The sequence below is a fragment of the Euprymna scolopes genome, chromosome 37, assembly GCF_053919585.1.
Source record: "Euprymna scolopes isolate OS-2025 chromosome 37, ASM5391958v1, whole genome shotgun sequence".
In the NCBI taxonomy this organism is placed as follows: Eukaryota; Metazoa; Mollusca; class Cephalopoda; order Sepiida; family Sepiolidae; genus Euprymna; species Euprymna scolopes.
The window spans coordinates 75,535,685-75,562,487 of NC_136518.1; the positions used below are offsets into that span (position 1 = coordinate 75,535,685).

Genomic DNA, 26,803 nt, shown 5'->3' on the forward strand with positions numbered 1-26,803 from the left:
AATACAGTGTGTGTGTATATGTATATCTAGATATAATATTTTACATGTATGTTGTTCTTCTATTAGTATGATCAGGTGAAGGATCTGTATTGTAATATATCAGGAAATTTCCTTTCATCAGACATGTATTAGACTTTTGTAGCTTCTGCAGGTGAATCTTTTTAGACTTGAAAAACGTGAACCTATGAATTATCTGTATTCACATTGGTTAAAAACGAATTAAGTGAGATTATTTCATGGCTGATAAGTGTTGACAGTTAAAAAAAAAAAACAAAAAAAAACTGCATCCACTGATTGTGAGTCGAATCATTTTTGAGGCAACAAGTCAATTATTATTTTCATATTGATCTTAGATTTAAAATTGAGCTTTAACGATCTCACTTAAGTGTAAGCTATGCTCTGATCATTTTTTTACCTTCTTTTGCCATCGATAGAAAATTAGTCTTCAATGAAAAAACTTAGAATTTCTAAATCCCTAGCAACTAAAACAAATTCTTTTGCTTCTTTCCAGGCTCTGCTCGTCCTCCCTTTGACTCAGGACCGACACACCACAGCAGCTTTTTAAACCCTGCACATATAGGTAAGTGGGAATATCTCAGCTACTCACCTCTACAAAGTACATGATGATGTGCTTTGTGCTGATTTCATTAGGTCTTTAGATACGCATGAAAATATGCTAATGACAAAATCCCGACATTTGTGTTTCACTCAATAAGAGTGCATCAAGTGTAAATGAAATGCAAAAAATATCTGTCTAGCTTGCCATAAACTTATTTTCATGCAACCACGTGTGTTTCAACATGAAAAAAAATTTCAGAAACTACTTTGCAAATATACCCAGTGAGCCAAGTGCAAAAGAGACTCAAACAATTGCACTGAAAAGGACAGTTAAAAATATTAAAACGATCTCTCGGTTGGAATGTATGATATAGCATGTGAATGTCTAGCATCCAGTAGGATGCCTCATCTCCAGCTTGAACAAAATAAGAAGAAAATTGTGAAAAAAATTGTGAGAGCATAAGAAGGCTATAGCAGTGCAGGAAACCTGGTTTTGAAGTGATATGAGGAATGAAAAAAAAAACAGACAAATGAAAGGAGGTTTTCAAAATCACAAATACAAATCAGTAAATACGGTTTTGTATTTGTGTTTTTGAAAAATAAATAGATATACAAAGATTTAAAATTTACAAGACTTCCATTACTTTGTGCGCTTTTTTTCATGCGTCACATAACTTCAACACTCGATTTTCTACAGCCTTCTTATACTCTTACATATTTGTTGTTTAAGAAAACTACCTTTCCTTTTATATATATATATTTAAAGATTTAAATTATTTTTAAGTCCTATCTTAAATAGTACACCCAATGGTATCCATGTTGTTTACATCTGTTTCCAGATGATTTTTAGTTATACAACATTGCACAAAACACCATCTTTCTTTAGAATGTAATATATATATATATATATATATATATATATATATATATATATATATATATATATATATATAAGCTACTAACATATGTTTATATGTTTACATGCACTACATACTGTATTTGTGTTACAATTAAACTACTATATTTTTATAATGTCAATAATTTAAAAAAAATTTTTTCCAAATAGCTGTTATCAGACATGATATAAAAGTAAATCTCTTTGAAGTAACAGAATTTATATTATTACTACCAGCAGTGGAAGATTTTTTTTTTAAACAAAATCAAATAAAAAAAAAACAATAATTAAAAGGAATCGGCTTTGGCATTGGAAAATAGGTACACATTTTTCCGATTCCGATACTTCAAACGTTCCGATTTTTCTTATTCCTGATTCGTCCCAACAATACCAGATACTACATCATGATTTTAGCTCAAAGTTATTGTTTATAATATTAGAATTTAATTTTGAACTTACTTTGACATAATTTTGTTTTTATTTAATAACAGGAGTCTCACCTTTTGCCCGGCCATCTCCATATGGTGTTGGATTTCCTGGTTTACGTAAGTAATTCATTTTCAGTTTTTAAAGTGGAAAGGATACGATTTTAAATCATCACCATGTTTCGTTTAACGCTTGCTTTATAATGTGGCAATTGACTTTCAAACTAACCTATCTCTGCCCAGGTCTTTATCTATCCCTCAAATCCATCCATGTTTTCCTTGGCCTTCTCCTGACCCAGCTATATCAGCAGTTCTATATCTACTAACCCGACAAGAACTCTTATCTATTCTTTTAATAGATCAGTTTTTTTTTTTGGGGGGGGGGGGAGGGGGGGTAAAGATTTCCATAAGACGGTGTACTGGAGGGGAGGAAGCTTCATATGCTTCCCCGCAGTGATGTGGTCCAAAATACATTGTAGTTTATATTGCACTGTAGAGAAGCTACTGTTTTTATAAAATGGCTTTAATTAAAGTTTAAAATGCAAAAATCAAGTATCATGTTTCAATTGTGCCCTAAACAAAAGCATTTATTTTGTAATGCGCCATTGTCTTATCAAAAAACCTACTGTTGATTTTATACGCTGGGCCTTTCTCCTTGTGCAGTGATAAACTTCTCGAACGCAATTGTGATTGTAGGCTGTATAAGGGGTTAATATTGATAAAAATCGAATTTTTCGATACTTATCGGAGGCATTCTGATACAAAACCTACTTAAGAAAACTCCCTGATACATGAAATATGTGTGAAATTAAAAAAAAAAAAAAAAAAATGAAAATACTAATTAAAAGATAGCATGGTAAGTGCATAAGCACCTGTTTTTCATTTCTTTCCTTAGGGTATGGTGGCACTAGAAATGTAAAGTCTGTTTGCTTAAGAAATTTTTTCTCCAAATGTTTCAATCAAGACAATCACATGTGGCTTACTTGAAATAAATGAAATTTTTTGCTTGATCCATTGTATAAATTTGAATTTCTTAGTTAAGAAGTGAAAAGATAGATTTTTTTATTTTGTTTCTTTTTCACTTTGTCGATTGGTTGATTACAACTTTACCTTCTCTCTCTCTTTCTAGCAGGAAACAGTTTATTCAACGGTAGCCGAGAATTGTCCACCATGTCCACTTTATCCCCCGAGTGGAACCGATTACACAAAACACCATCGTCATTCCCAACGCCGCCATCATGGCCCAAAACTGATGTTGAGCGAGAACGGGAAAAAGAGAGAGAAAGAGAGCTTAGTTTACATGACAGAAGAAAAGAAGAAGAAAGAGAAAGGTGAGGACGATGTTCCATTGCAAAATATGCGCACACACACATTTGGGTTTCTAACCCCATAACTCCCCAATACTAAGAACGTGAAAGTGCTTTTGGTCAACAGTCTGAATGAGTAAAAAAAAAAAAAAATCGGTAATGTCACTAAATAGGTTTCGCAGCTGATATGAGAAAATATTAAGGCATTCAAAACGTTTCTTATATTAAACATGATTACATGAGTCATCATTTCAATTGTTTCAATTGTCATTCTCAATTATATAAAAAAAAATTAATTTAAAATAAAAATTGTTTTGAAAGTTTTGTTTTAAAAGTTTTCGAAATTATTTTTCATATTTTTTTTTTTACATAAGTAAAAATAAAAGTTGTTTAAATTGCCATGTTCCAACTAGTCAACTTTGCCTAGATTAATTTTGTTTCACTCGATCTTGGTTTTCGATCGCAAGATCAACGTTGCTTCCTGCTCTACGAAATTGCTGATTGCATTCATCTTGATTCCTACACGATTAAAATGTTTATACATTTTAATCGTGCATTTCTCTAATTTATATGGAGAAAATAAATTAAACGTTTTACTCGAAATGACTCCTCATCTAATAATGTTTAAGATAAGAAATATTTTGAATGCTTTATTTTTCTAATATCACCTGCAAACCCTATTTAGTGACATTACCAAAAAATGGACTCTCCTGTTGAATCTCAATGGTTCAGGCAACTAAGTTGGCTGAAATCTGCACAAATAATTCATTTATAATATTGAAGTCTTTATGTAGTACCAGCCACACTTTTTTGAAACCACTGCTAACCTCAGTCAGTGCAAATGAGTGCCACAAGATAGTAGATTTTACTTCTCCTAGACGTATATCTTAATGAAACACGAGAGTGCACCTCTCCCTGTAGTTTTTAAACATACCCTCATATACAAGCCTGGAAATTTCTATATCCCAGTGTAATATATTGTCTAGTATTACCAAACAGTCACTCATCTGGTACTCGACAGACTCATTGTTGCTTAACTTTGGTAATTTAATGAGAACTGGTGTGTCAACATGATTATGCTGTATTTTGAATGAGTAAATACTCTTAAATAAACGGGTGATTTAGTCTACACGGCGGGAATGAAAATTGAAAACTAACAGGATTCGAACTTGTGTTTCTGAAAGAGGCACCACCTGTTGCCAGTGTCACCTTAACTACTTGTCTAACGCGTTCAACACTTGGTAAAAACTGAATAGATAACTCCTCTCTCATACTTTGATAATAAAAACAGTGTTTACAATAGTATTAATCTATCTCTTTTGAATTTGTCAAGATTATCAGTGCAGAAGTGATAAAAAAAAAGTTAACAAAAATTTAATTATAACTTTAATTGCACATACTCCCATTGTGCCGGCATAGCGGAATTGATCAGGAGGGAATTCAGAAAGTCTCTAAATTCCATTTGGTCACCTGGGTGGATCACTCTTAGTTTTAAAGCTTAACCCGACTGGTGATCCATATGATACTACTACGTTACAAATCAGATCATATTTTTCATTTTTTTTTATCAACTTTTTTTGATATAAAGACGCGCAAAGTAACTCTCGCTTCCCCTTATTTTGTCCTTTAGTCCTCTCATTCCAGGAGCGATGTTTCTGACAAAGAGGAAAGAATTGCTGTTTTCTAGGTCAGAGTCTATTCTACCTAATACTTATTAGTGGCAAATTTGTGACCTTGAAGTATTTTTTAATTTTTTTTTAACTCCTTACATGAAGTGGTTTCATACCTTGTTTGGTGCAATTTTCAAAAAATCAAACAAAAGGAATTAACACCCATCAACTTAACAAATATTGAAATCTTTATTGGTTAAGATTAACCAAGTTATTAATCTACATAAAAAAAAAATTTCTTTGAATAATTAATGTACTCCATTTTTTTTTTTTTTTAGGGAAAGAAGAAATTTGGAAAGACTTACGAACCTTGAAATGGAACGTGGCAGAGAAAAAGAACGGAATGATCGTTATCGTGAGGCCGAGAGGCGACAATCTCGCTCACGGTCACGTTCCCCTATTCGAAACGGCCGACTTGAACCGCCCAAGCAAGACCTCGTCATGGATAAACGGCACGATGATAAGTCGGGCCTAAAAATCAAAGAGGAGCGTCGTGATGATGATGTGCATATCCTTGAGCAACGTGATAAAATGCTTCGAAATAATGAATATCTTTTTGCGTCTATTCCACATGCAGCTGCAGCAGCAGCTGGTGGAATGTCTGTCAACATGTTGGAGCGTGCTCGCATGATTGGCCCTCGCTTCTACAATAACGAAAGGACACAGCTTGGCGTGTGGAACCCCTATGATAAGGGTTTTGACATGTCGCACCGGTTGGAACTACGTGAGATTGAACGTGAGCGCGATCACGTGATGGGTGCTCGCTTCAATCCAAATGACCTTTACTTCAGGGAGAGAATGTTTGATCGTATGTCAATGTACGATCGAGAAAGATACGAGTACGAGGCGAACAAATTGCCAGCTCTTCGGCCAGTCGACCCCTTATCTGTCGGACACTTTCCACGCACTGTGAGTCCCATGGTGAATCACTCGAGTAAGAGCAATTCGCCAGCCAGTATACCCGGGGCCCCACCCCCATTGATCCCCTCATCCAGTACATCACATCCTAGAAGCCATACGAATTCACCCGCCAGTTCAAAGTCAAAAGCCAGTAGCCCCTTGGACAGTGTTAGTGAACTCAAAGAGAAACGAGACACTCACTCAAGCTCAACTGACCCTGACACTCATTCAAGATAGGATGAATTTGAAATTAGGGTTTTGGGGGAATCAATAATAAAACAATAAATGCTCATGTATTTAAAAAATAAAAGCAAAAAAAAAAAGAAAAAAAAGGGAAATAACTCTTTAAAATGAATTCCTCTTTTGTTTCCGAACAGAGTGTGAGAGAGAGACTTTTTAAGCGGAAATAATTTGAGAGAAATTCTTTCCGTAAAGCTAAAAAATGGTTTGGCAAAACCAGGTTGAAGAAATATTCCAACCGTACTATGTATGGTGGGTAAGTAATACCCCTCCTCCCCAACAAAGTTATCAATTCCATCTGTATGCTCTATAGAATTCTCTAAAGATAAAAACAAATATGAAACTTGTGACAAATAATAAAACTGAAACTGCTTTGTTTTATCTGTACTGTGTACGGCTTCAAAAGAAAAAAAGAAAACAAACACTTTATAGGACAGAAAAGTATAAATGAAAAGAGAAGAAAAAAAAAAGGACCAAAAAATTGAAACTGATCACAATACAAAAACAAACAAAAAAAAATAAAAACCATTTTTGGTTGCGATTTCTGTGTTGGCTGGCTGTGTTTTTATTCTTTTGGGAGATATATATATATATATAGATATATGTATATATATATATTTTGTTTTTATAAGAAAAACAAAAAAATCTTATATATAAATTCCTTCTTTTTTTCCTCCCACCCCCTTGTGTGTTGAAAGTGGGTAAGTTTTTAAATAATTTGTCAGGAGTGTGATTTGAACTATAAATACCCTGGCAACACCTACAACAACAACTGCTACAATAACCATCATGATCATCATCATCTATTATTCATCATCATCGTCATGATCATCATTTCTTCTTTGGCTAGACAGTGTCACATAAGTATATCTGCACCCGTAGGAACCTCTGTAATTTAAAATAGTGGTTTGCACTGACAAAGTTCGTACTTCCTTATGTGATTGTGCTAGACACACAAAAAAAGCAACAGTAATAAATGATATTTCAACTGTTTTAGTTGCCAATTTTAATAATAAAAAGAACTTTAAAAAGTTTCTTTTGAAATGATTTTTTTTTATACTTCAGAAAAGAAAAAAAAAATGCCACTATTTAGAAAAAAAATTTATCATTCCCATTTGTTCAAGAAAATACTGCATCAGGGAATGAATTGAGAAAGAGAATTTTGAAAAATAAAAAAAAATGTCAAGAATTGTAATTTGCTATAAAAAACAAAAACAAAAAAAAAAAAACAAAGCTAATCATGGTTAATTTTATTTTCATTTATTTTGCACATTTTTTTTTTTTTTTTGCTTAAGTTGACCGTTATTAAATTAAAAAACAATTTGTTTTCATTCATTTTAAACTCATTTCTTTTAAAAATAAAAGAATCGAGGATCTAATTCAGTGGAGAATGTAAACTAAAATCCGAACATATTTGCTCTTCATTTCTCTACAGTCCATACTCCCTCCCCTCACAAACGGAAAAAAAAAAAGAAATCTCAAATGCCTTCACTAGGTATGGCGGCCATCAGGTTTTTGTTTTAACCTGTGGAAAAACTTTCAACTTTTTTTTTTGACCTACGGGGAGAAATAAGTTGTTTCACTTAGGTATTTAAAAACAAAATGATTCAGTGTTGGCTTCATTTGAAAAATATTGAGGAGCAAGAATTCATTTTATTTCTAAACAGGACAAAGAAATTCAAACTCTTAAATTATTTGTGTGTAAGGTTTTCCAGACTCATGCATACAGACACATCGTTTAATTTTTATTTTACATTTGAAAAAAAAAGAAAAAAAAATATAAATAAAAGAAAAACCTGGTTCGAGAAGGAAAGAAATCAATTTCAATTGGTATTGATTTTTTATACATTTATTAGGAATTGAAAATATATCTAAGAAAACTAAACAATCCACCCCACCCAAAAATAAAAAAAATGTTTAAAAATTAAATAAACATGAACATTTCCTTTAAGAAAGATAAATTTTGCCATTTTTTTTAATATAAAAATCTTTTTTAAAAAATAAAAATAATTATTAATATATATATATATATATATATATATATATATATATAAAGAATCCCCTTCTGAAACCTAACCGAATATTTTACCAGGTTTTTTTTTCACCACTCCTGCTGCCTTTATTTGGCAAAAAAAAATAAAAATAAATAAAAACTGAAGAATGTAAAAGTTATTTTTTATTTTTATTGTTTTTATTTATTTTTATTTATTTAATTTTTTTTTTGCTGTTTAAAAAAAAAATCGTTTTAAAATAATTTTTTTAATTATTATTTTTAAGATTGTATGAAACAATGTATATAAGCAGAAGCGACCAGGACAGGTTGTGGCTCAGACAAAAAAAATAAAAAAATAAATAAATAAGGATATGGTCCGTCACAAGAAGATAAAAACCAACAGACAATACAAAAACCAAATCCAATGTATTATAAAAAAAGATTTTAAAAATTTGTTTCTATTCCTCAAATAGAAACACGAAAATAAAACTTTGTAAATTTAATGAATTCCATAAACATGTTCTGTTTTCCTTTATATATCTTTTATTATGTGTTTAAGTGTTGTGGTGAATTGATTTATGTGTTTAGATGTGGCAAAATTTTTTTTTTTTTTTCTACAAAGTGGTCACCATATATCAAAGCTCGGAGGCCACTTGAGGATAAGGGTTAATGTGTATACGGTAGTCGTTCAGATAGTAGAATAGAACTCGTTAGTGGTGGAAATTTGGTATGATTAGATTATTTATGAGATTGGTTCAATAAGAACTTGTTTACATTGGACTTGAAGACAACAATATTGTAGTCAACTGAAAAGCAGACCAACGGAACAGAGTTCAACGTGCAGACAGTTCTAGGAAAGAAGCTTTGTTGATGGCATCCACATTTAAGTTTAAACACTGATAGAGAGTGAAGGAAATTAAGTTTTTATACTGATTTTGGCTAGACGAGCAATTTTTGTGAAAGATTGGAGAAGGAGGGGGGGCCATAAATTGGAGCTCAGTCAAACACTTTTGATGAAAATAATGATAGAGTCAGAGACAAGTTTGCAACAATTTTTCTGTGGAAAAGAGGTTGAAGAGAAAAAAAGCAGTGCCTACTAGATTACGAAGTCGGTTTTGTGACATATTTAAACCTTGCTATGTACATAGAAAATGAAACCATTAAACCTGACATAGTGATACAGGACAAGGAGTAGAAAGAAGCAAGCTTTGTGGAAGTTAGTGTCCCCAATGACGCTTGGTTAAACAGAACTGAGAGGAAAACGATATTAAAATGTCGGACATGAAAAGGAACTGGAATCTTAGAAATATCTCCATCATTCAAATAATTATAGGAGCAACCGGACTCCTGAAAAGTAATTTTAAAACTCTACCTGGCAGATATACTCGGTGAGCCAAGTGTAAGAAAGATACAAACAGTTATGCTTAAACAGATGATTAGAATTTCGAAAAGATCTCTCGATTGGAATGTATGGGATAACAGGTGGATATATGGCACCTAGTAAGATGCCCTATTCTCAGCTATAATAAAATTAAACAAAAATAAAAAGATTTTTCTGTAGTTGTCTTAAAAAGGTTTCATATTAAATGCAGTCATATTTCCACCGAAAATTTCTTCAGTTGAGCATTTTTTTTGACTGAGAGGTCACCTGCTTATCAAAGCCCCTGAGGTCACTTGAAGAAAAGAGTTAATAAGTGTCAAGTGTCTGATGAGACATCATGTGGATAGTCAAAGTAGAACTTGGCTGGGATTTATCTCAACAAGAATTTATTTACATGTGACTTGAAGACCACCGTATAATAGAGAAGCAGCCCTACAGTGTTGTGTTCCACAGATGGGTAGTTCTTGGAAAGAAACTGCTTCTAGAATCTACATTTAATTTTAGGTTATAACTAGGCAAGTGTTTATTGTGAATGTTTTACAAGAGCGGGGGGGATCATAGATTGAAGCTCAGTCGATCACCTGCCATTAAAATAGCAATAAAGTAGAGATAGACTAGCAACTTGTCTTCTGTGTGAAAAAAAGTTTGCAAAAAGGAGAAAAGGACATTGCCGACTAGATTTCAAAACAGGTTTTGAACTTGTCAAGACAAAAAAGGGGTGTTCATAGCAAACTCCTTTCCATATGTGGTAGCATTACTCTAAGGACATATTTGGTAGAGGACTGCGTCGGGAGTGAGATACCTTTTGGAGCAGTAGAATTTTCCAACCATTTTTTTTTTTTTTGATGACCTTGGATTTGATGTAAGTTTTCCATTTCAGGTCAAGAGTGAAGGTCAGCCCCAGAAGCTATTCAAAGCAGGATGATTACTCGAGACGAGAGCTATTTGTTGCAATTGGGGCCGAATGGTGAACAGATAGAAGCTTGGTTTTGGATATCAAAATTAACTAGTCACTTTTTTTTTCCCTCCATTATATCAGGTGCTCAAGATCAGAAGAGAGAGAATCAGAAAGATCTTTGTCGTTGCCGGCCTTTGAAGTGATGCCATAGATGCTAGTTAGCTTATATAACAATACATTCAACTTCTGCCAATAAGCAGTCCAGATTTTTTGAGATGAGGATTGATAATTTGGATTATTTGGACTACTATTCTCATCTTAAGTGTTATTTTCACGTTTCAGTTGATGTAACCTTCAACAGGGGCCTCTTGTCAAACTCTAGAATTTGCACAGAATTTCGAATGGAACCCTTTATTTAATGCACAGGGGTGTCATGCTCTCATTCCGTCAGCCATGACTTCGTAGAAGTCCGTAATTAGACCTTCCATTGTGTCACAGGCAACTTCGAAGTCATCATTTCTGAACTTTTTTAGATGAAGATTCACTATTTATATTATTTGCATTTTTCGGACTACTGTTCTCATCTTGACCTTCAGGTGTATCTTGTTGAACCCGGGAATAATAAGTAGTAAGATTGTATATCTAGAAACAAAATAGGTTTAAGGGTCTTAAACTCTATACAAGAATTGTCCGTAATGATCCGTGGCATAGTGGCTAAAATACTTGGTAAAATTCACTTGTACAGTTACACTTCTCGATGTTGAAGGTTCAATCCTAAATGCGGGGGACACGATACAATTGCGACTTTTATGACTAATAGAACAAGAGCAGGCTACCCTATTGGTTGAATAATTAAAATCTATAGTCATATTAAACAGCTGTTTGCGAGTAGATATCCGTTACTAATTGTTCAGTAATTATTCTGAATCAACCGACGATTCTATACTTTCTAAACAGAAAATTAACAGTGATTGTGGTAACGGTTTTAGTAAAAAAAAATAGCAGTGAGTAAAAAGTTAATGCTATCTTCTCTTTGAAAAGTTTGCTTAGGAAAGTACAGCAGTACAGATTACATACAGTGGGGCAGTAAGCACCTGATACATGCTGAATCTCTCCCTACTATTATATTAATAGGTAAATTTATGGGTAGTGTGTGTGTGTGTGTGTGTGAGAGTTCCCTAGGCACTTTGTAACGACTCGGTCAATTTTTATGAAATTTGACAAAAAATGTATTTTATTTATGTGGCAATATTCTTTGATAGGTTTTTAAAATTTTTTATTACATTTTCACCCCAAACAAGGCACGTTGCCACTGATATAGGGGGCTACTATCAGGGACATAAGCTACAGGGGTACTATGTAGGGAGTTGGACAGCAAGATGTTGGTTCACGTTACACTTGAACTTCTGCATGTCAGTACAGTTGGGGAAGCAGGGACCCGGAAGGGAATTCCAAAGTCTAGCAGTTCTGGGGAAGAAACTACTGGAGTAGAAGGCTCTTTTATATCTAGGGATCTCTACTGTGAAGGGGTGGGACTTAACTGCTTGTCAGGGGTGTATTTACGTGGAGGGGGTAAAAGTGAATCGAAATAATGATAAAGACTAGGCGATTTTGGTGAAAGTAAATATCTTATACAGCCAAAGGTCCGGCATATAAAATCCACAGTAGGTTCTTTGATATGACAGGCACGTTCAAAATGAATGTTTCTGTTAAAGCACTATTGAACCATGATACTTGACTCTTTGATTTTAAACCTTATTCAAGCCATTATCATCGCACAAGCAAACATACAAAATCAACAGTAGGTCCTTTGATATTGCAGGAACGCGTTCGAAATGAAGGTTTTTGTTTAAAGCACAATTGAATTATGATACTCGACCTTTGTATTTTAAACTTTAATAATTCAAGCCATTATATATACAAACAATTTTATACAATCTGCAGTAGGTTCTCTACAGTGCAATGTAGAGTACAATGTACTGTGGACTAAGTCACTGCGGAGAGGTACGTGAATTTTCTCCTGGTGCACCGCGATGGGTCCCCACCTAGAGAAGATAATCGATTTGATTGAAAAATAAACGATTTCGATGACAATAAAAATATGTAAAGTGTGAAACATTTGTTAATCAATCAATTCAATCCCGGGCAACGTCGGGTCCTCCTTGCTTGTGTTTTTATATCTTATTTCATACACTTGCAAAGAGAGAATGAAAACCAAATTTTACCAATACAAAGCTTTTATCATAGTGAGTATAATGTTGTCCAAAAAGTCAACATAATTACTCTTAAAAAAAAAAAAAAAAAAAAAAAAAATTATGAAATCGTTATAATAAGGTATTCAATGCATAATATAAAACAAGTTAAGATATTGGAGAAATTATCAATTACTAAATTTAGATTCGGTGATAAAATGTTCAGTAAAATTCAGTTGTAAAGTTACACTTCTCGATGTTGAAGGTTCAATCCTAAATGCGGGTGACACAATACAATTGCGACTTCTATGACTTACGGAACAAGAGCAGGCTACCCTATTGATTGAATAAAATATTCGTTTTGAAATTCCATGCAGATTCCAGACTTCAACAAAAAGAAGGTCGGAGGTTACATCGACCGAAACGTTATGAAAATAACGCTCAAGATTAGAACAGCAGTCCAAAGAATCCAATTAATACAATTAAAAAGTTATCGTATTTTGACACAGGTTCGTTTTCAATCGGCATTTTCCGGCTGGTTACGTATTTCTGCGTCGGCAAAAGTGGATTTCTAATTAATGTTTTAAATGAAATCTCTAATTGTACATAAAGGCACTTTGTGTGTGGGCGAGTTCGTTCCCTATGGACTCCGAACCATTTGTTTTTTGTTTTGTTTTTTGAAATGTCACACAAATGTACTTTATCTTTCATATTAAGATTTGAGACTGTGCAAGGGTAAACTACTTCGATTCTCTATGATATTTGCAATGAAAACAAAAATGCTTGACTGGATTAAATATGAAATTCAATGAAATCGATTGACAATAACATTTGGTTTTTAAGCAAATAAACTAATATTTTTTATTGAATAACTTGTTGTTTATCGCTTATCACTGCGTGTAAGCGTTTTTTTTTTTTTGTTTTTGTTTTTAATTTCGAAATTAAGTTGTGGCAGATTTTGGAAGGAATTTTGAACCACTCCTCTTTACGAGTTCTAAATCTTTCAAATTTCCGGGCTTTATTTGCTGATACTAACTTTCAGCTCTCTCCACAAATTTTCACTTCGGTTGAGATCAGGTGACTGGCTGGACCATGGCAAAACATTCATATTATGTCCTACAAACCAATTCTCCGTCACTTTTGCAGAATGCTTCCGGTCATTATCTTGTTGGAATACCAAGCTTGAACCCAAAATAAACATTTTAGCAGATTTCAACAGATTTTCCTCTAAACTATTCCTATACAAGACACAATTTATACGTTGTTTAATTATGTGAATCATACCAGTGCCATTGAAAGAAAAAGCACCTCCAAATTATTATATTTCATCCTTGAGCTTTATAGTTGAAATTGTGTTCTTCAATTCAAATTCTTCCCCCTTTCCCCCGGGCATGACGTCTGTAATTACAATTAAATAACTTACTTTTAGTCTCAGACCAAATAACGTTATTCAAAAAGTTTGCAGGTTTCAAATGGAAATTATTTACAAAGTCGTGTTTTAACGTTACGTTTTGCCATAAGAAGTGTTTTTCTCGTTTAATGTGACTTGCGTCCCCGTTTTCTTAATGCATTACTGGCTGTACTTTTGGTAACTTTAGTTCCTACCGTTTCTAGTTCTTGTAATAATTCTTTTCTGGTAATTTGAGGATTACTTGAAACGATTCTGGTCAACTTATTTAATGGCCGATAGTTTTTGGAGCGCCCGTTCGTGAAACATTGGCAGTGGAATGATGTGTTTTCCATTTGCTTATTATTGAATCTACTGTCGAATGATATGGAAAAGTTTTCCAATGGACCCGCCGTAACCTTTACCAATCTTATGGGCATCTATAATATTGTTTCAGATGTCTATACTGTGCTCTTTTGTCTTGGGTATGTTTCAAAAGACTAAAAAAAAACGGTATCTTACGGTATTTGCGCGCTGTGTACTGTGCTCGTTACGAGCACAGTAAACAGCGCGCAAATACCGTAAGATTCCATTAATATTAAAACCATCTTAAATCAAGTCTTTTTAAGATGAACAAAACAATGAAATAGTCTAACGCATTCACATAATAAACCCTTATCATTAAGTGGCCGATCGGCCTTGATAAGTGGTGACGCCTATGAAAAAAAAAATAAATAAATAAAAAAAATAATATTGTGGATCTAATACTTTTTAATTGAGTAATTTCATACTTTATAAAATCTTTTTTTTAGTAATTATGTTTACTTCTCGGAGAACATTATACTCGTCATAATAAAAGCTTTATATTGGTATAATTTTATAGTTTAGTTTTAATTCTCTCTTTACAATTGTATGAAATAATTTATATAAATAAAACAATAGCTGTATGTGTGTAAATATTTAACAGGTAAACTCTAAAACATAACATTGAGATTTACAGGAAAAAGTAATTATACACCAAGGATGGTTTATAACGAGTAAAATCATTGCTTTGTGTTGATAAATAACGCGTACAGATAGATATCGGCAGGTTGAAATGCGAAATGTTCATTTCAGCTGGCGGACATGTGCATGCTCACATAAAATTCATTTCTTAAAGTTGTTTAATATGAAGAGTTCAATTGTCTTTCTCTCGATAGCAACATCGGTAGAGAACGCGGTTGGAACGTTGAATGTTTTGGTTTCGATTCTAGCTGATGGCACCATTTTATTTTAAAACTTTTGCCATCATGCTTTCGTATTGATAAAAACGTATTTTACGGCAAGCGGAATCAAAATATTTATTTACAGGCTTTAAAAAGAAAACTTTTCTTTTTAATTTCTTACAGTCTTTTAAGACGATAAATATATTTTGACAATTATTTTTTGCTGGAAATCTCACGGACGAAGACAAAATTCAACAACAAAAAATCCATACTTTTCCTAAGTAAATCTTCCACGACAAGGGACAAATTCTAAGTGCAGTTTTGATTAAAAAAAAAAAAAAAAAGAAGCTTACTTGGGCTAATGTCAGGTTGCTATATTTCTTCGTTCTTCATTTTTCCAAGTAATACGCAAATATTACTCAAGATTCTGAAATTGGAAATATTTATAGTCTAGCCAAACTTTAATGGTCCTGGATATGACCTAAAACTATATCCGATGGTGAGGCCCCACCTTGCGGGCCTTGGGGAGTGTGGAGCCACCCTTTAATTGGCATTGCTCCCAGGTCCACTCTGACCTGGAGTGGTAGTACCTGTTGGGGTCCCAACTATGGGTTAAATAGAATCTGACTTAAAAAAAATATATATACTCCATTAAAAATCGTTCCTCAAAATAACTAGATTCGGCATTAAATAACCTGAAAAGGGTTGATATGCCGTAAAACAAAAACAACCAACCAACCAACCAACCAAACTTTAACAATGTCATTTTTCTTTAAATTAATTTATCACTCCTGTTCCCTTTTGGATAATTTTATTTTCTGTAAATAGTTTTTCCTTTACTTTAAATAACTTCTCTTTTTTCCTATGAATAATTTCTCTTTTTCTTTTTTGTAAAGAAATAAGACGAAGACATCTTTACATATTGTTTTCTTTTTTATTCATTCATCAATTAGATAAACAAATATTAATTTCAAACCAAACATCTAAAGTTTTCGAATGCGGGTGTTGCATTTAGAAAGTTTTCCTTGCACATTTACTGAATTCAAATATTTAAAAGAAAATTATGACAATACAAAATAGAGGTTTATTTTAATACAAAATAGAAAATTTCGTAACTAATAAGATATAAATAATCAGTAAATTTTGAGAAAACAAATATTAATTTCAATGACACTGTTTAAATTATTGGTCTCTCTAAATTTTTCGGTATTTGTTTTTTTTACAATTACTACAACTCACCGTTCACATTTGAAATATCGACTTTTGTAAATTTTCGGGTATGCTGACAACGAATATTACAGTTAAATTTGGGGCTGATAGGTAGTTTACCAGATATGAAAACATTTGTTATTTGTAAAAGCTAATGTAATCTCTGGCAGCCATTTTTTCATAACCAAAGAATTAGCAATGCGCATGCCTGCTGGCTTTCTGAATAAACACTTCCAACCTCCCTATGTTAAGAACGGCTTTCGGAATACTTCCCCAACATCCCTATCTTAAGAACAGCTTTTTGAATAAACACTATTTTTTGCAACGAGTGTGTGTGTGTGTGTGAAAAATATTTGCTTTGTTGTCTGCTTCAGTTACACGCATGCGCATTACTAACAACTCGGTTATAAAAACAACATGGCTGCCAGGGATTACATTAGATTTTACATTGGATATCATGTTTTCATATCTGGTAAACGATTCATCAGCATTAAATGTAACTGTGATATTCGTTGTCAGCATACCCGAAAACCTTTAAAAGTTGACATTTACAATCTATAGACTGCCACGAGACTGAAAGCAACCAATGAATGATTGACACGAAAGCAATCAAACATAAACAGTAGTTTTTGCCCATTATTTTAAAACGAAATTTAATAAAATTTGAATTTGCCTCAAAACAATACATTTTATAAAGTTTATGTTCATTCACCCCGCGTCCGTAAACGTTCTAAGTGGCAGTTATCAAGTCATTACAATATTGTAAGTACAAATTCTATTCTTTTTACATTGTATTCCGAAATCATTGTGCACCAGAAGTTTACAACATTGATACTGAATTAAGATATCATTATAAGTTACCCTTAGATTGGTAAAAAAAAGAGAGGTAGGCCTAATAAAATGTTATAGTCTGCAATAAGTGGTTCATCTATCAAACAAAATGTTGCTTTCCTTGGAAACCGAACGTTTGATTCGGTCCCAATTTCTTTTGTCCATTTATAATGTAATATGAAAATCTGGCGCGTCTGCAGTACTGCGTGGTAACCACGTTTTTGGTTTTCAGTTTGAAGAATATCATTATTAGGACACATTTATTTAATGACCAGTCTGCAGCACTTTTCTCAAATCACCTTAAAAAAACAAAACAAAAAACCAACCTCTTTTTCATTGGCACTGGTTCAATAACATTGAATAGAGATCTTCAATTGCACTAATTACCATTGGGTTAGACGGTAAATTCAATTGGTGACCTGATGACTAAGGTTTTCCCAGATATTGTTAAAAATTTCCGCAATGTTGGAGGCTTCGTGAAAAAGCAATCTTGGTCCCTAGAAATGATGCTGTTGATATGATCAATTATAATCTTTTGTAAAAGTTATCAATCCATTGATTGTGTTAATAATGAAGATCAGGCAGTAGAATTTTTTGTAGAATTCACTACAACCGCCTGGAATGCGACACCATAACCTGATATTGATGGAAGGAGCTCCAATTATATTATTTAAAAAAAATCTTGACCCACCTAAACTGTGTAATGACACCCGCTTTGCAATAAAATCTTTGAAAACTAATGTTCTGGAAGCCATCATAATAACTGGAAATTTTAAAGGTGAAACTTAATTCCTCAGATTCCCCTTATTCCTTCTGACATGCCATTTCAGTTCAAGCGTTTAAAATTCCCAATAAAAAATAGGTTTGCCATGTCTATAAATAAAGCTCAACGAAAAAGCTTCAAATTTGTTGGATTTCATCTTCAGACACCTTGCTTTTCTCATTGGCAGTTGCTCACGCATTGGAAGTTCTAAAAAACTCTACATTTACACAACCTGTTAGGTCACGCACAAAGTGTTGTTTATGTAGAGGTTCTTCAAAATTAATGCGATAGGTACATTTACGAGTATTCAGGTATGCACTGCTATTAACTAAATTTTAATTATTTCATTAAAAGAATAGTGACTAATGTAATATATATTTTTTGTACATTAAATAGTTAAAACAGAAAAGATTTAACAGTTTTCAGATATACACCGAGATATAAAATATAAATTCCTATTTTTAAATCATATTAAAACAAAAAAAAACAAACAAAAAAAAAAGATTAGGGCTACTGACGAGACCTCTATAAAATAAAACGCACCTACTCCTCCTACCTCATGAGGGATGTGGAGAAAGAAGCCATCATGAATTAATGTTTCGTTTAATCAATAAGAAAATTATGTGTGAGGACGGAATATAAAAATACATCAAATAAAACCTGGCAACGTCGGGTACTTCAGCTAGTAAAATATAAAAAATATTTGGTATGTTTCAATATTTTTGATATAGTAAGAAGGGTATGATCACCGATAATTGGAAGGTTCTATTTATAGGCACTGGCGAATCAAATGGAGCCACGTTCTACCAGCAACCAATCAGAATCCAAAATTGCTCCATAAAAATATTGAATCTTTTAGCATTCCAGCACATAATCTTTTTGTGTAAACACAGGAAAGATTTTTTGCTCTTTGCCTGCAAAATTATAAAGTCCAGGATCTTTACACAACAGCTAGCCGCTAAAAATTCGTCCCCAGTACAGAATGGTTACCCATCGGAAACTTTTCTGAAATTAAACATGCCTTCCAATTCAAGGCGGTATGTATCGAATACTTATTGTCTCCACTGTACATTAAGTATGGAATGAGGAGGATAGAATATCGCCATCGATGTCGTGTGTTTACATGTATGCAGAAAACACAGCTTCATGGTCATTAGGTGTACTGAACGTACATGTGTGCGGGGGTGTTCAACAACAGTTCAATAAACAAATCGAAAAACAGTTTTCAAACAAGCTTCTAACGCCATGTAATAACGATGTGGAGAACCGCAGCAATAAACGTCCACGGTTGGCGTGTGCTCTATGTAGAGAAGAATTGGTACTTGAAGCTGAAACTCGTCCGATACGAAAAATAAGATAAATTTAGGCGCTATCGTGATTCGAGGTGAGAGTATAAGAAGACTTATTTTGTTCCATGGGAGTGACATTTACCATGTGCACGTGAGGTTGTTGTCAGTTGGGAAAGGACGAAAAGAGAAATGCGACTGCTGATTGGGGAAGAGGCGAACGAGTTGTAGAAAAGAAAGAGGCGCTTAAGTACAACGCTGAAAGTTAAGAAAAGTTCCGATCCTTATTTATTTTTTCTTTCTTCACTTTGGGATTAAGCAAACGCTACGTCAAACGCGAAGACAACTTCGACGTCGGATGAATTTACGCGATTAAAATAGGGATTAATTCCCGAAAAAAAAAAAAGGTACTAGTGCACTTATTGATCCGTGCTGAAATAATAACGTTATTATTTAAAAAGCCATTCTTAACATGGGGGAGGGAAGGGTGTTTTATAACTATTCTATACTTTAACCTTACAATTGAATAAAAAACATAAAATTTTAATTAAACTTGGAAATATGATTTAAAAAATAACGCGGATAAGTAAGTGCACTAGCACAAAAAAACAAAAACAAAACAAATAAATAAAAAATAATCTATAGACAATCTTTCACTCCAATCCACAAAACATATGCATAATTTTTTTTTCAAGTCGGTTTCTATTTAACCCATAGTTCGGACCCTAACAGGTACTACCACTCCGGGTCAAAGTGGATCAGGGAACAATAGCAATTAAAAGGTGGCCCACACTCCCCAAAGTCCGCGAGCTGGGGCCTCACCATCGGATATAGTTTGAGGTCATATCCAGGACGAACATGCAAGGGAGAAGGTTAAAAGAGTAAGAACTGCAAACTCAGAGACGTGGAACATTTTGGAAATAAAGATCTGGAAATAATAAATTGCGTTTTGGTGTTCCGTTCGGAAGACGATGCCCTCATTTCAGGTATCTTCTGTCAGGGGAGAGGGAGACAATAGATAAGGTATGTGACCATGCCGGGTGTCAAGCAGGCAAGGGTATTATTCCTCATTGTTAAAGACGGTCCCTTTTATTGTCCCGTTCGTTATTGTCTTCAATATGTGAAAACATCACATACACATAGAAAGACTATTAAATATGCACGTAACAGATCGACACGTACAGACAACCCATATATAAAGAAAAGTAATTGTCTTTATTAGTGTTGGGACGATTATTCGGAATCGGAAAAATCGACAAATTTAGGGTTATCGGATTCGAAAAAATTGGTTCCTATTTTCCGATGCCAAAACGAGTCTTTTAATTGTATTTTTTTTATTTGATTTTGTTTAAAGCAAAATCTTCCATTGCTGGTAATAATGATAAAATAAATATTTATTGATTTTAAAATACGAATAAAGCTAAAATCTATAGATCATCCTCTACAAGTGTATGTTTAGGAAAATATTTGCACATTTAACATGTGTTTTTACAGAAATCAGGAAAAATAACACCTCTATAGTTAAATAATTAGAGATTAACAAAAATCGGAATCGGTAATTGTATTGGAATCGTCCCATCACTAGTCTTTATAATACTAACTACTAGACGATACGCGAGCATCGACTACAGAACCACGTATACGTTATGTACACTAGACACAGTTATATAAACCCAAAACACTCCACTAAAATATTCGAGGACGCATCTATAACTGAAAGAAAAAAGAAATGAAAAAGAAAATCAATAATTGATGTCCGAAATGTTTTAACGTAATTGAACTTTGTTCCTCGTGTTTTTCAATTTCGTTTAACGCCAACCCTGCGACCCGTCAAAACTCAATGCAAAATAAATAAAAATAAATAAGTAAAGCAATCAAACTCCGAACGCATTAATATTTGACCCTGGCACGCATTCTCTCCTCTCAAGAAAACCGACGTGAATTATTAATTTCTAAGTGTCTTTTCGCGTTGAGGTTCTTCCTCCTTTTCGTATTTACACGATGCCAGGTTTCTTATAATTTTCACGTTATGATATTTATTTCTTTGCTCGAGAAATGTTAGGTTGAAAAGGTTTCATGTATCGCGACATATGGCGGAGAACAAGTGATAGCAAAACTGACGTTTCGCCGCCCCCAGGTCATCGATATGACCCCTCATTCTACCATCGATGATGGGAATATGTCTGGTCGCGTAACAGAACCTACAGAAGAGTAAAGAACACCTCACCTCTCCTCAATAAGAATTTTCTTCTCACCTGTTTTTGCTACAAGACAAAAACAATTACAACAAAGCATACCTCTAAAATTTGACACTTTATTCGTTCTCCGTTGCAGAAAAGAAAATGCCAATTTCCCCCCTGGGTAGAGCTAGGTAATAGTCCTTTATCTTCAGCGGGAACTGGAATTTTGTTTCAAGATTGGATTAATTACAGTCGTTTTGAAGTTGGTATGATGCCTTGTGATGAAAGATTCAATTCTTGACATCGCAGAATCTCATAAAGAATGTTTATTTGAAGGAAAAGTCATTAATGGCAGGTCAATAATTCTGACCTTTAAAAGTCTCTGAGAGATATATTTAATAATAACTTGGCCTAATCATTTAGGCTTTAAAATTAAAGTCTGAAGGAGACGAAGGGTTGAGGCGCCAAATCCAGAGAGAGTTGAGTTCCATTTTTTTTCACGGCTGCTATAACTGGAACGGAAAAGAAAAGGCATTCAAAACCCCGCCAAGCTCGGCGGTTAAAATCTCGACCAATCTGATTGGTCTAAACAAAGACAGCCAATGCGGGACTTGCTTATAATTGTAGGATTTCTCACACCACCACCACCTCCTAATAATAATAATAATAAAATTTAAAAAATCATCATAGACAAACAAAGCTTGATTGCTATGAAGTTTCTTCATGTATATTGGAGAGTGGGGATTGCAACAAATTTGTGTTTGGGCAAGAAACAAAATTTCCTTGCTTCCTACTGCAACAAGATATGGCAGCAGGCTAAAAAAGAGGGAGGGATTCTCCCATAAAGGGTCAGCGTAACCGTGTGTAAAATTAGCCGAGAGTGTTTCCGTCTACATTTGTAGTTTACCGAGATCTATTGTAAGACGGACCAGACTTTGATACAGGTAGACGATTTTGTCAGGAATGATGTACCTTCTGGAGCGGTGGAAAGAGTCAACAAAATGTTCCAGCCACCTTAGCACAGAATTGATCTAAATCTTACATTTCAGGTCTGAGGTGAAAGTCTTTTCCAACGCCTTGAATCTCACAATAGTGAGGATGGTCAATTTTGTGATAGCTTTTGCATCGAAAAGCAAAAGCACCGGTGATATCGAAATATTTATTTGCGTTTATGCCGTTAATCAGAGTTTAATATCTAAGCCTTGTGATCAAAAGTAAGTGGTGCTATCTTGAAAATCTTTGTTCATTAAAACACTAATGAAGAAAAAAAGAGCAAAGAAAGAAAAAGGCAAAGTATAAAAAAAGGCAAAGTACAAAAAAGGCAAAGTACAAAAAAGGCAAAGTACAAAAAAGGCAAAGTACAAAAAAAGGCAAAGTACAAAAAAGGCAAAGTAAAAAAAAGGCAAATTACAAAAAAAGGCTAAGTACAAAAAAAGGCAAAGTACAAAAAAGGGCAAAGTACAAAAAAGGGCAAAGTAAAAAAAAGGGCAAAGTACAAAAAAGGGCAAAGTACAAAAAAGGCAAATTACAAAAAAAGGCAAATTACAAAAAAGGGCAAAGTACAAAAAAGGCAAATTACAAAAAAAGGCAAATTACAAAAAAGGCAAATTACAAAAAAGGCAAATTACAAAAAAGGCAAAGTACAAAAAAGGGCAAAGTACAAAAAAAGGCAAATTACAAAAAAGGCAAATTACAAAAAAGGCAAATTACAAAAAAAGGCAAATTACAAAAAAAGGCAAAGTACAAAAAAGGGCAAAGTACAAAAAAGGCAAATTACAAAAAAAGGCAAAGTACAAAAAAAGGCAAAGTACAAAAAAAAGCCAATTTACAAAAAAGGCAAATTACAAAAAAGGCAAAGTACAAAAAAGGCAAAGTACAAAAAAGGGCAAAGTACAAAAAAGGCAAAGTACAAAAAAAAGGCAAATTACAAAAAAAGGCAAATTACAAAAAAGGCAAATTACAAAAAAGGCAAATTACAAAAAAGGCAAATTACAAAAAAGGCAAAGTAAAAAAGGTAAAGTACAAAAAAGGGCAAAGTACAAAAAAGGGCAAAGTACAAAAAAAAGCAAAGTACAAAAAAAGGCAAAGTACAAAAAAGGCAAAGTACAAAAAAAGGCAAAGTACAAAAAAGGCAAAGTACAAAAAGGGCAAAGTACAAAAAAGGGCAAAGTACAAAAAAGGCAAAGTACAAAAAAGGCAAAGTACAAAAAAAGGCAAATTACAAAAAAGGCAAAGTACAAAAAAGGCAAAGTACAAAAAAGGGCAAAGTACAAAAAAAGGCAAATTACAAAAAAGGCAAAGTACAAAAAAGGTAAAGTACAAAAAAAGGCAAAGTACAAAAAAAGGCAAAGTACAAAAAAGGGCAAAGTACAAAAAAAGGCAAATTACAAAAAAAAGGCAAATTACAAAAAAAAGGCAAAGTACAAAAAAGGCAAATTACAAAAAAAGGCAAATTACAAAAAAGGCAAATTACAAAAAAGGCAAAGTACAAAAAAGGGCAAAGTACAAAAAAAGGCAAAGTACAAAAAAAGGCAAATTACAAAAAAGGCAAATTACAAAAAAAGGCAAATTACACAGAAGGCAAAGTACAAAAAGGCAAAGTACAAAAAAGGGCAAAGTACAAAAAAGGGCAAAGTACAAAAAAGGCAAAGTACAAAAAAAGCAAAGTACAAAAAAAGGCAAAGTACAAAAAAGGCAAAGTACAAAAAAAGGCAAAGTACAAAAAAAAATTTCTTCAAATTAAGAAAAAGCGAGTTTGCAAATCATTAGAACTATTGGTGCTAATGCGCTTACTGATCCGCGCTATTTTTTAAAATCGTATTTCCAAATTCAATTATTAAAGTTTTATGATATATTTTTTTATTCAATTGTAAGGTTAAAGTACAGAATAGGTACAAAACACCCTCCCTTCCCCATGTTAAGAACGGCTTTTTAAATAATAACGTTATTATTTCAGCACGGATCAATAAGTGCACTAGTACCGAACTGTTAAAATAGATATTTTCAACCATCAGGCTCTTTGCTGGGATGAGGTATGATTCGCTTTAGTTCTAGGTTAACCCCCCCCAGGCATTACCTCATCTTTTTACCCTAGGCGTCTCTACACGAGACTGTTTCCGTCTACATTCTCGGGTAAGGGCGCCTAGGGCAATGGACGAGGTAATGCTTGGAAAGGTTCACCTTGGACTAAAGCATCCTGGCAAATGGTTATGTGGTTCAAGTCAACCTTTTCGAGCAAAAAACAAAAAAATAAAAAATAAAATAAATAAAATTAAAAAATAAATAATGAAAAAAAAATGTAAAAAAGAAAATTTCAAGCCTTTATTTGTGACTACCAGAATTTATAGTTACGGATGGCCTAAAATATATATAATTGTTCACCATGTTTCCTGAAAAAAGACGATGGTTAGCACATTTTTTTTTCTGAATTCGATACCATAAAAAGTGTCGATTACGAGTAATCACTCCAACATTAGTAATAAGCACACCAGGAGGTTATCAGGCTGGTTGGTTCAGACACTAAACGCGCGGAGGACGACAATGTTTTTGAGTTTATTTAAGTACGTAATTGTTATTTATGAGTACATAAGGAAATAACCCATGCCCTCCTCCTCCTCTTGAAGAGCTATTGAAATTTTATTCGGTTATCATTTTTACTATTTCGTATTTCGATTACGTCTGGCACCCCAAGGATAAAACGTATTCTAATCTAATTTTTAACGCTTCTTCTTCTTATTATTATTATTATTCCTATTCTTCTTATTCTTCTTCTTATTATTATTATTAGCAGCAGCAGTAATTGCTGGAGAATGTTGTCGCTCTATGAAATGTGAGACTACTTCGTTCCTTTTTCGACAATCGCCGTCCAACAATGTTGCGCGTCGCAATTTTCTATTCGCTTCGCATCTTCTCATTCTCGTTCGTATCGTTGTTTCACACATTCGTGATTGTCGAGGGTGCGAGCACTGGCTTACAAGTACAACGAAAACTCACAAGAAAAAACTCAAGTCTAGATATCGTGTATAAATCAATTGGACCGTGTGTACGCGCGCGCGATAACCCCCCCTCCCCCAACTTTGTCGGGAGCTGCGTGTCGGGGCAGGCCTTTTTCGTCACTTGATCAGTTTATTTCCTTATTTGCTAAAGCTCTCCCCGATCTGACCACAATCTCTCCTTACTCTCTGGAAGAGGGGGGGGGGCTCAGAGCTGCCAACTGCCTCAACGAAACACTATTGCAACATGGTCTCATTCTGTGTAATAAAGAAAATATATAATTTTAGCTAAATTGCTTTAAAAAAAAAAGTGCTCGAGTACCTACGTCAAAACTCGGGAATCTCCGTAACTAGTGAAATTCTTGGTGTGCTAATCTGCACGAGTATCAGATTCTCACCGAAGAATCTCGGATAAAAATAAAACAAAAATTATTATTTTTTTTTTTTTTAAGGAAAATTTATCAAGACTTATGTTTATATTTCTTTTAAAGGCTGAAATATTTTGAGTGGCTCAAGTGCTTCATAGCGACTTGTAAAAAAAAAAAAAAAAAAAAAAAAAAAAAAAACGAAAAAAAGAATATCACCCCCACCCCCCATGTTAAAAAGAACGGATTCCTTCGAACACATTCGACGGTTCAAGCTACTGAGAAGATGCTATTTTTTTTAGACATCAAAGCTCGTCTTTAAAAGGACTTTTGATAACGCTGATGTATAATCTTGCCAAAAAGTCTTTGGGGAATAAAAACTTATTTTAGACTTTAACTCCCTTCAACTCTAGTCAACAGAAAATATGTTCATTCTATTGCCGATAGCAATGCGATATATAGCAGAGTTCTATTGGCATTTCTGTGTCGCAGGCTTAGAGTCAAAAATCATATACAAAGCACATCCTTCCGAACAGCATCTCGCCTTTGTTCATAGTCAGTTTTGTACTCGTTCATTGTAAAAAAGTCCTTTTAGCGGAATCTGCCCAGATCTATGGTAGGACGAGAGAGAGAGAGAGAGAGAGAGAGAGAGAGAGAGAGAGTGTGTGTGTGTGAAAAGCGAGAGTGTGTGTGTGAAAAGAGGGAGAGAGTGAAAAGAGGGAGAGAGAGGGAAAAAGAGAGAGAGTGAAGAGAGAGGGAGTGAAGAGAGAGGGAGGGAAAAGAGAGGGAGGGGAAAAGAGGGAGGGGAGAGGGAGGGGAGGGGAGAGGGAGGGGAAAAGAGGGAGGGGAGAGGGAGGGGAGAAAAGAGAGGGAGGGGAAAAGAGAGGGAGGGGAAAAGAGAGGGAGGGGAAAAGAGAGGGAGGGAAGAGAGAGAGAGAGAGAGAGAGAGAGGGGGGGGGGAGAGAGAGAAAGTGTGTGTGTGAAGAGAGAGAGAGAGTGTGTGTGAAAAGAGAGAAAAAAGAGCAAGAAACAAAAGTGTACGCGAGAGGAAATATTGCGTCACGAATGATGTATCTTCTGGAATGATGAAATGAGCCAACCATTTTTTCCAGCGATCTTAAGATTT

At 34.0% G+C, this 26,803-nt stretch overlaps 1 protein-coding gene across 6 annotated transcripts in view; it reads left to right on the forward strand.

Moving 5' to 3' along the window:
• The window catches only part of LOC145261228 (uncharacterized), a 447,422-nt gene extending 440,886 nt beyond the window's left edge, over nucleotides 1–6,536 (forward strand). For 4 of the 6 annotated variants that reach the window (XM_080119597.1, XM_080119595.1, XM_080119594.1 and 1 more), the window contains 4 exons: nucleotides 512–580; nucleotides 1,945–1,998; nucleotides 3,008–3,209; nucleotides 5,134–6,536. In XM_080119597.1, coding sequence (XP_079975723.1) covers nucleotides 512–580; nucleotides 1,945–1,998; nucleotides 3,008–3,209; nucleotides 5,134–5,992 — 1,184 coding nt within the window. In that variant the 3' untranslated portion in view covers nucleotides 5,993–6,536. The remainder of the gene's footprint in view (nucleotides 1–511; nucleotides 581–1,944; nucleotides 1,999–3,007; nucleotides 3,210–5,133) is intronic. The other 2 variants (XM_080119596.1, XM_080119593.1) reach the window with 1 other exon arrangement.
• The last annotated feature ends 20,267 nt before the right edge of the window (nucleotides 6,537–26,803 follow it).